Source organism: Fukomys damarensis, unplaced genomic scaffold, assembly GCF_012274545.1.
Source record: "Fukomys damarensis isolate Sample0158 unplaced genomic scaffold, DMR_v1.0_HiC HiC_scaffold_15, whole genome shotgun sequence".
Classification (NCBI taxonomy): domain Eukaryota; kingdom Metazoa; phylum Chordata; class Mammalia; order Rodentia; family Bathyergidae; genus Fukomys; species Fukomys damarensis.
In genome coordinates, this window is record NW_022900927.1 from 55,272,352 (window position 1) to 55,283,304 (window position 10,953).

The 10,953-nt window shown below is 41.5% G+C and overlaps 1 protein-coding gene across 1 annotated transcript; it reads left to right on the top strand.

Annotated features, from left to right (window-relative positions):
• The first annotated feature begins 667 nt into the window (after window positions 1–667).
• Window positions 668–2,173, top strand: LOC104865614 (heterogeneous nuclear ribonucleoprotein F). The gene is given in 3 exon segments (XM_010629205.3): window positions 668–1,379; window positions 1,382–1,483; window positions 1,486–2,173. Coding segments are annotated over 3 exon segments (1,332 nt in total). The 5' UTR covers window positions 668–781; the 3' UTR covers window positions 2,118–2,173.
• Window positions 2,174–10,953: the final 8,780 nt, after the last annotated feature.

Below are 10,953 nucleotides of genomic sequence, written 5' to 3' on the forward strand. Positions count from 1 at the left end.
CATATAAATATGTCAGAGAATGTACAGGCAAAGATGGATATAATGTATGAAGATAAGGAGATTTCAGGAAAGATATGAAATGATTTAAAAAATGGAAATTTCAGAATTGAAAAATACCATCTCAGAACTGAAGAAAAATCTGAAATTTAAAAATGTGATACCTAGAAAAATGTTGGATGGGGTTAATGTCAGTTCAGAAATGGCAGGAGAAGAGATCATGTGAAGAAAAGTCAAGAACAAAATCACTTTAAGAGAGAAAAATATTTGAAAAAAAAATGCACAGAATTTCACTTGCCTAAAGGAAAATATTAAGCAATCTGAATATATGTTTTTCGAGAAAGGGAGAGAATTAATAGGGCAAAAGAAGGAGATTTGACTGAATAGTAATTTTGGCTGAATAATTTTCCATTTTTAAATTGAAATAATGATATCAATTTACAAATCTAAGAAACCTAACCAAAAAATAGAAAGAAATGAATACCTAGGCATATCACTGACAAATGGCTGAAAACTAAAATTAAACAAAAAAAAAAAATGTGGGCCGGGGATTTAGCTCAGTGGTTCTGCGGCCTGCCTTGCAAGCGCAAGGACCCGAGTTCGATCCCCCCCGCCCCCCCCCGTCAAAAAACAAAACAGGCGCCCTTCCTGGCTCCTCGTGGAAGCTGCGCCTCGCAGCGTCTTCGTGAGGAAGGTGCTCCGAGGGACGACCGAGTCGCTGGTGTGAGATGGGAGCGCGGAGGCTCGGAGCCCCAGATCGACCGACCCGAGTGCCCGCCCAGGCATGCATGGGGGTGTTGTGTCATCTTTGGTCTGCTGTAGATACAGTGAGTGGAGTCTGTTCTGCATCATGGAGCCGCACAGCTGCGCCCAAGCTTGTCTAGCAACTGCCCGGCCGAGTCTCACGATGCTGGGCCCTGAGGGAGGTGAAGGCTATGTGGTCAAGCCCCGTGGGCTGCCCTGGTCCTGCTCAATTGAGGACGCGCAGAACTTTCCCTCCGACTTCACACTTCACGTTGGGGTGGCAGGTGTCCATTTCGTTTACACTAGAGAAGGCAGGCAGAGTGGTGAGGATTTTGTTGAACTCGACTCCGAAGATGATGTCAAAATGGCCCTGAAAAAGGACAGGGAAAGCATGGGGCACCGGTACATCGAGGTGTTCAAGTCTCACAGAACCAAGATGGATTGGGTGTTGAAGCGCAGCGGTCCCAACAGCGCCGACACCGCCAACGACGGCTTTGTGCGGCTCCGGGAACTCCCATTCGGATGCACGAAGGAAGAGATCGTGCCAAACAGGATCACACTGCCTGTGGACCCCGAGGGCAAGATCACAGGTGAGGCCTTCGTGCAGTTCGCCTCGCAGGAGCTGGCTGAGAAGGCACTCGGGAACACAAGGAGAGGGTCGGGCACAGGTACATGGAAGTGTTCAAAAGCAGCCAAGAGGAGGGGAGGTTGTACTCAGACCCACCCCTGAAGTTCATGTCTGTGCAAGGCCCGGGCCCTGTGACCGTCCCGGCACTGCACGGAGGTATATTGGCATTGTGAAGCAGGCAGGACTAGAGAGGACGCGATCCGGGGCTTACAGTGCGGGCTATGAGGGCTACGAGAAGTATAGCGGCCTCAGCGACGGCTTCGGCTTCACCACCGACCCATTTGGGAGAGACCTCGGCTACTGTCTCTCCGGCATGTACGACCACAGATACGGAGATGGTGAGCTCACAGTGCAGAGTATCACCGGCCACTGTGTCCACATGTGGAGCCTGCCCTACAAAGCCACCGAGAACGACCTCTACAATTTCTTCTCACCACTCAACCCCGTGAGAGTGCACATCGAGATTGGGCCTGATGGCAGAGTGACGGGTGAGACCGATGTGGAGTTCTCTACCCATGAGGAAGCTGTGGCGGCCATGTCTAAGGACAGGGCCAACATGCAGCACCGCTGTCTAGAACTCTTCCTCAATTCCACCACAGGGGCCAGCAACGGGGCGTACAGCAGCCAGGTGTTGCCGGGCATGGCGGTGTCAGCTGCCCAGGCCATCTACAGCAGCCTAGAGAGCCAGTCAGTGAGTGGCTATGGGGCTGGCTACAGCGGTCAGAACAGCATGGGGGGCTACGACTAGTTATTTAGGGAGGTTGAAGTCCTCCATCAAATTGTCACAGGCAGCCAACATGTAGTGAGGAGCAGTTATGACTAGGGGAAGCTGTGGGACCCATTTTGCACCATGAGTTTGTGAAATCTGGATTAAAAGATTACCTCTTCAGTGTTTTCTCATGCAAACTTTCCTTCTATCATGTGATGTTGAGTAAACAAACTATTTTCTTCCTTCTGCTTTTCTCGATTAACATTTGGTAGTACACTTGGAGTGGTGTTTCCTGAATTAAGTAAAGTATGTTAAGGAAACTTGGATCCTTGGCTCCAAACCGTGAACCACCTTGGGAGATGTACTTTTTGGACAACTCAAAGGTGCTAGTTCCCTAATTCAAAGAGTAACATTTCTCATATTTATTCATTCTAGTTTATATTTTCATTTAAATAAATATTTTAGGTTAAGTTTAAGCTTTTTAAAAAGAGTTAGCTTTGAGAATTGAGACACAATACTAACACTGTAGGAATTGGTGAGGCCTTAAAGCTTTCTTTGTAATGTGATTTCCTTTTGGGTGTATTTTGTTAAGTGAAACTTGTTAAAAAAATTTTGTTAACTAAATTTTTTTCTTAAAGACTTTTTCTCCAAAAAAAAAAAAAACAACAACAAAAAAAAACCCAAAAAATTAAAATATGTTAAAATAGAAGAGACAATTTTATTTGGTTGTTAAATCTAGAGGTCTTTTGGTGGAGCTTTGGGAGTCTTCTATGTAGAATATCATGTCATCTGTAAATAATGATAATTTAACTTCTCCCTTATCTCTATTCATTTTTTTTTCTCTTGTCTAATTTCTCTGGCTAGTGTTTCTGGAACTGTATTGAATAAGAATGGTGATAGTGAACATCCTTGTCTTGTTCCTGCTTTTAGAGTGAAAGTTTTCAGGGTAGCATGATGTTGGCTGTTGGTTTGTCATAGATGATTTATTATCAGATTGAACTAAAGACTATTCCAATTTTCTGTAGGGTTTTTATCACGCATAAGTGTTGGACTTTGCATCTTTTGAGAGGATCATATGGTTTTTGGTCTTGTCTCTGTTAATATAGTGTATTACATTTATCGATTTGTGTATGTTGAACCATCCCCGAATCCCAGGGATGAATCCTACTTGGTCATAATGTATATCTTCTTGATGACTGGCTACATTCTGTTTGCCAGTATCTTATTAAGGATTTTTGCATCTATTTTCATTAGGGTGATTGGCCTGTACTTCTCCTTTTTGGTTGAATTCTTCTCTGATATTGGTATCAGGGTAATGCTTACTTCCAGGAATGAATTTGGGAGTATTGCTTCCCTTTCAAGTTCATTAAGGAGTTTGAGAAGTAGCAAAATTAGGTCTTCTTTAAATTTCTTGTAAAATTCAGCAGTTAATCTGTCAGGACCTGGGCTTTTCTTTGTTGGTAGGTTTTAAATTGTACCTGTAATTTCATTGATTGATATCGGGTTGTTTAGAATTTTTATATCTTCTTGATTTTGCTTTGGAAATTCATAGATATCTAGGAATCTGTCCATTTCTTCTGTGCTTTTCATCTTACTAGAATACAAGTTCACAAAGTAGGTATTAATGATCTTCTGGATTTCCACAGAATCTGTTGTGATTTCATCCTTTTCATTGCTAATTGCATGAATTTTATTTTTTTCTTTCCTTTTTTGATAAGGGCAGCTAAGCGTTTATCAATTTTATTTAAACTTTCAAAGAACCAACTCTTTGATTCATTGATTCTTTGTATTATTTTCTTAGTCTCAATTCCATTAATTTCTGTTCTGATCTTTATAATTTTCTCCCTCATACAAGCTTTGGGCTTGGCTTGCTGGATACAAAGTCAACACTCAAAAATCAATAGCATTTCTCTACACAAATAACAAATTCCCTGAGAGAGAAACTCAGGAAACAACACCATTCACAATAGCATTAAAAAAAAAAAAAAAGAAATACCTAGGAATCAATCTAACCAAGGAAGTAAAAAACATTTACACTGAAAACTACAGTACTCTGAAAACTGAGATTGAAGAGGATATCAGAAAATGAAAAGATCCCTTGCTTTTGGATAGGAAGAACCAATATAGTGAAAAATGACCATACTTCTAAAATTGTTATATAGATTTAATTCAATCCTGAGCAGAATATCAATAGCATCATAGAATTAGAGAAAATAATCCTAAAATTCATTTGAAATCAGAAGAGACCTAGAATAGTAAAAGCACTTCTGGGCAACAAAGGCAAGGCTGGGGTCACACCATCCCTGACTTGAAAGTATACTACAAAGCTATTGTGATTAAAAACAGCATGGTATTGGGGAAAAAAGACCTGAGATCAGTGGAACAGATTAGAAGATCCAGAATAAACTCATTCAGCAGTCTTATCCTTACACAGTACAGTACATTCACACCTTATCTTTGACAAAAGAGACAACCACCTTCACTGGATAAACAACAGCCTTTTTAATCAATGGTGCTGGAAAAACTGACTTTCAACATGCCAAAGATTGAAACTAGAACCATTCACTAAACTAAAATAAAAATGGATCAAAGATCTAAACATTAAAGTAGAAACATTAAATCTGCTGGAAGATAGAACAATAGAACTTTTAAAAACATTGGTGTAGGCAAAGACTGTAAGAACAAAACCCCAATTGCACAGGAAATATCACAAATAATCAACATCTGGGATCTTATCTTATTAAAAGGCTTTACCATGGCAAAAGAAACCACCAACAGAATGAAGAAGCCACAGTGTGGGAACATTTTCTTGCCAGCTGTTTGTCAGACAAAGCACTAATGTGTAGAGCATACAAAGAACTCCAAAAAAAAAGACCCCCTCAGATTTAAAGACCCGATCAAAAATGGGGATCCAAAATTAAAAGACATTTCTCAGATGAAGAAGTACAAAAAAATATATGAAAAAATGTTCAACATCATTGGTCATTCAAGGATGCAAATTAAAACAATGCTGAGATTCCACCTCACCCCAGAAAGAATGGCTGCTGTCAAGAAGTCACCAATAACAAATGCTGGTGGAGCTGTGAGGAAAAAGGAACGCTGCTCCATTGCTGGTGGGAGTGCAGACTGGTGCAACCACTGAGGAAATCACTGTGAGGATTCCTCAGAAAACTAAAACGGGAGGTTCCATTTGACCCCGCTATCTTCCTTCTCGATATCTTTCTGAAAGAATGAAAAACATCCTACCACGGCATTATATGCAAACTTATAGCAGCATAGACTGTAATAGCTAAATCTTGAAATCAGCCTAAATGCACATCAACTGACAGTGAATAAAGAAGATATGGTTTCTACTCCAAAAGAGTACTACTCTGCCATAAAGAAGGATAAGCTTGAGACAGTCCTGTCTAACTAGATGCACCTCGAGACCATACTCTTAAGAGAAATTAATCAGACACACACGTTTAGATACCACATTGTTTCTATAGTGTGAAAACTGAAAGTGTAAATAAGGACCAAAATATATAATAGATATTGGCAAATGGGAAGAAAATGTTCAAATGGGAAGGGGAACAGGGGAGTAGGGAGGGGAAAGGAAGGAAGGGACCAAAGAAATGAAAGAATAGAAGGAAAAAATGGAAATGAAGATTTTTAAAATAAGGGTGGGGGAGCAGGGCTGAAGGGGGAATCGAATTGGGAATAAAAGAAGAATCAAGATGTATCATGTACAGGTTCAAATTTTCATGATGAATGACTGTCATCATTATGTATATCTATAATGTACCAATACATTTTTTAAAAGACAATTTTATACTTGAGAATAAAGGTAAGAGTGATGAAAAGTTGCTCATCAGGGTAATGAATGGTGTGGATGTGGCAGGGAAGGCATCGCAGTCTTTCTCCCCAGTGATACAACAATTAGCTGGGGAAAATATGTTTTTTAAAAACCCTTTGAAGTCTCTAGGGGTTGTCCCCAAGGCTACTGCGTACAACAAATGAGGAAATATCCATTCAAGAAAATTGACTGCACAGTATTTAGAACAGCACCAATCTGTGACACTTGAACCATGGCCTGCTCATTTTCCCACCGCTCCTCAGCTCAGTGCTGTGGAAATTCCACCCCAGCTATGAGCAGTAAACAAAGTGCAGAGGTAGCTGGGTGCAAAATGCTGCATACCTGTAATCCTAGCACTCAGGAGGCTGAGGCAGGAGAATGGCCATGAGTTCCAGGCCAGCCTAGGCTACATAGTGAGATCGCGATCAGGCTAAACTACCCTGTTTCAAAAAAACAACAAAAAGATAGACAAAGAAAGTAAGAAAGAAAGAAAAGAAAGAAGGAGGGAGGGAGAGAGAGAAAGAAAGAAAAAGGAAGGAAGGCGGGAAGGATGGAAAGAAGAAGGAAGAGAGGAAGGAAGGAAAGGCAGAGAGGACGTTCCTCTCCCTAGGCTTCCCGCCTGGGACTAGTTTCACCCTCGGAGGGAATACTGTTAGCACGCTTCATCCTTCCCAGCCCCATGTTGCAGGAGTCATATTCCAGGAAGATGTGGCCAAGAAGACCCACTTCCCCATAATTCCCGGGGCTCCCATCACTCCCACTCCTGCTGGCTCATGGGAAGGGGTTTCCACACAGGGAGGGGCAAGGCGTGAAGACCAGGGGCTGCCACCCTCTGCTGGAATCCCAACCCCAAACTCTGTTGCAGTGGTGCAGGGATTTTCTCAGAGAGAAAGACCAGCCATAGGATGAAGATTTGCACCTCTCTGCAAGAGGTCCCTGACTCCATGGGAACAGAATGGGGCATTCTGTGTCTAAAGGTGTAGTGCAGACAAAGAGGAAGACAGCACACAGCAGATGAGAGGATAAAGATGGCTCTGACATAAGCAAGATGGCAGCCCGGAACTTTTCAAGCTGCGTAAGAAGAGATCTGACCACGTGCTGTCTACAAAAGATGCTCTTTTAAGACACAGACATAGACACATCAGCATTTCAGAAATTTTAATGGGATGCATTTGCCCACCTTTCAGTATTCTTCTGTGGCACACAGTGGGTCCATAATTATTAGTTTTCAAATTTTAACCAAAGACTTAAGTGCTATACTCATTTAACTTGGTGTTTTTCTGTTAAGGGCTCCTGTCATCCTCCCTGTGGTCTCCCATATTTTTTATTAAGCAGATTCTTTTCTCCTGCGATTACCTGTATTTTCTTGTCCCCTCATCATTTCTTTCTGTGGCTTTTTGCCCTGTATTTTGGGAAAATGCCTTCATTTGGTCTTCCAAGTCACTAGTTCTCTTTTCAGTGGTAGCTGTTCTGTATGTCAATTCTGGTATTGAGTTCTATAATTTGTTAATCATAAAGAGATTTAAAGAGATTTCTTTTTCTTTGATTGCTGTGTTTTCTATACTTTTTTATGGCTGTAATATTTGTTTTGTTTTTTAACCTCTCAGAATAATAAGTAAAATTCTCTCAGCGTTCTTGTCCAATGCCCGTGCTTTTGCTCTCTCCTCAGAGCTCAGTTCTTGTCATTCAGCTTTCAGGCTGAGTCTGACTCAAAGGTTTACTAACTCTTTGCTTATTCATTTTATATGCAGTTTGATCTGCATATTCTTTCCTGAGCAATTGTTTCCATTCCCTTCTAACACCTCTCGCCAAGTCGGCCCACCAGATGTAGTGCTGTGGTTTGAATATAATTTGCCACCTCTGAAATTCATGTTGCCATTGTGAATGAATGGTGAGGTGAGCCTTTTAAGGGAGAGTTAGGTCAGTAAGAGGAACTAATTATTGCCTTTTTTCTTTGGTACTGAGGATTGACCCTAGAGCCTCTGCACTGAGCCACGCCTCCCGCCCCTTGATTTTTGAGACAGGGTCTCCTTCAGTTGTCCAGGCTGAGCTCAAACTTGCCTCTCCTCTTGCCTTAGCCTTCCAGAGTTGCTGGGATTACAGGTCTGCACCGCCACACACATTAATTAGTGCCTTTTCCACAGGACTGGGTTAATTTTAAGGTTAATATTTTACTGGTTACAGGAGTGGGTTGCTGTAAAGTGAAGTCACTCATTGCAGTTTTCCTCTGTGCTTGTGCCCAGTGCCATTCTACTCATCCACCAGCCCTTGCTAGATGTGACCAATCTTGGACTCCCAGCCTCCAGAACCACGGGCTAAATAAATTTCCTTTATAAATCATCCACTGCCAGTTATTTTGGTATAGCAACAGAAAACAGACAGATATGTGGTGAGCAACTGTAACAGATATATTGTTCTCTGAGGCTAATGGGTAGGGTAGGTCAGATCAACTGGTTGACTTCAATTAAGCAAACAGAGATAATCACCCTCTTAGGGCACCTCAGGGGATTTCATACTCGTTCCAAGTTGCCTTCCATAATTAACCACTCAATAATAACTGGGGCCATGCCTTGCTTTCCTCTCTGGCCGCAATCTTTATTTTAGGAGACCCCTGTGTGGCTCATATTTTACTCAGGGACCCTAGAAAAAGATGCCATATCTCCATGCTCAGTGGGGACCCTGGTCTCACAGGGCTTCAACTTCTGAGAACCACCCTAGGCCGGGAGCTGTCCAAGGCAGAGAGCATTCACAATGAAGGCAGAGGAGGCTGCATGCTTACAGGCTAGAGAGTGATCTGCCCAGCCACTCCTCCTTTAGTGTGTCGGACTGTGGGTTTCTCAGCCCTCTGGTATTTCTGTCAGCCTGCTACCACCCAGAAATTCCTCAGCTTCCACTCACCTGCAATTTCCTAGGTAATGCCTAGAACCTAATCATAATTTATCTATCACGTGTCGTTGGGATTTAGGAGGGAAGAGAAATAGCTATTGTTGGCTCGGCACACAATTTTGAAACATCCACTTTTCCCCCCTTCAAGTAGAAGAAGAAAAAGCAAGTGGAATTTAGATGGTGTGCTTTGTGATCAAAATAGGTAATTTCTATACCCAAAGGAAGCCTGAATGTATTAATTCTTATTTTGGGTATGGCTCTAGAAGTGGAGCCTCTTTTGAGACTGGAGTAAGAAATCAGAGTCCTGGTCAGATTCCAACACTGACCAAGAAACCCAGGGATGAGATGAAACAGGCTGCCATCTTGATTTTGCATTTCGCTGCCTCTGACATTCTTTTTTTTTTTTTTTTAATGGTACTGGGGATCAAACTCAGGTCCTTGTGCTTATGAGGCAGGTGGTGGAACCATTGAGCTAAATCCCTGGCATTTTTAATGATGATCTTAACCATATGACTTTAAAAATATGACTGGGAGGCTGGGGATTTAGCTCGGTGGTTCTGCTACCTGCCTCATAAGCGCAAGGTCCTGAGTTTAAAAAAAAAAAAAAAAAAAAAAAAAAAAAAAAAAAAAAAGGCAAGGCAAGGTGCTACTTTTGGAACATAAGAATAGACGGCCATCTGCTCCCCTAGCTGTACCCCTAAAGCTATTACCCTCCTAAAGGAAGAGCTTTTGCTCTCTATAAAAATTTGGCTTCACTTCTGATGTCTGGGGACCACTTAGGTGGAGTCTTCAGGTCTCCTTTGAAGCTCAAAAGATCTTTTTATGTTTTCAATTGCTCCCATAGCTTTGACAGAAAATCATATATTCAGAATCTGTATTCTAGTTAACCATTGATGATAAGTCCTCCCCAGTGGTTTTAGTAGGTTTGTTTTTGTTGGACTCAACTTAGTGAAAGGCTGCCTTCTCAGAAATGAAGACAAATACTTCTCTAGCTGACCTTTTTAGCTAGCCTTAGGCAAACACCAAGTTGAACATTTAGTAATTCCTTTTTGAAGCTGAGAGGCGGGGGAAGGGTCCAAGGGCCAACTCTTGTTTCTAAGAAAGTATGGACACTATTTGTGTACTTTTCTTTAGATAATTATCTTTTTTAACCACATGATTCCATTTAGATTCCATTTAGTTCATGAACAGGCAAAATAAATCCATGGGTAGAAATATGGGCGGTGGTTTTTCTCAGGCGTATGTGGGAAACATTTAAACACTGGTATCAGGGATGTTTTCATTGTGGTCGACGTCTGTATATTCTCTTTTTGCAAAGCAAATTTATTTTTAATTGATATTCTAATTACCATGGTTTGTTCATTACACAATGCATATGTGTACTAAAACATCACATTATATATACCGCACAAATATGTACAATTAGTAGATGATTATCATTTTTAACCAAGTAATTGTAGGGTCAACCTCTAATACCCCTGTGACCACAATGAGGTAAAAAGTCAATCAAACCTCACTTGGCCTATCTGCCCCAGAGCAACGAAGATCTTGTCTTCCAGTGATGATCTACAGAAGCCCAAGTCAGTCTGGCAAGTGGTTCAGGAGACACTTCTCTTTTGGCAGAAGAAGTATTTCTGTGGCTGGTCTCATTTTAACGTGAAAAAGACTCTGGCTAATAGATATGTCAAAGGCTTTTTAGAAATACGTCCGACTATATGTGTGTTTGGCAGCATCTGAAAAAAGGAAATTGGCCTTTTGTGGATTCCAGGAAAAGGGCTTTTCTTGTCTTTTTGTTGTCACACAACTAAATCCTAGAATCATCTAGAAAGAGGTGTGTGTGTGTGTGTGTGTGTGTGTGTGTGTGTGTGTGTAGGTTTTCAGAAGCATTGGGTCACTCACCCCATATATGCAGACACCAACATGGGCCAAAGAGAAAGTGCGATTGGCTTCAACTAGGTCACAATTTGGACTTTTGATTTAAATAGAGAAGCCTGTGTTGTAGCCAAGATGTAGAACATAAAGTTGCCTCTGAGACTGATCCTCAAAAACTGGATTAACAGGACTCTGTGCTCTGATAAATGACTGCCTTAGATAAAATCCCAGAAAGATGTGAAAACACTGGGCCCTACATCACATCAAAGATGTGGGTAACTT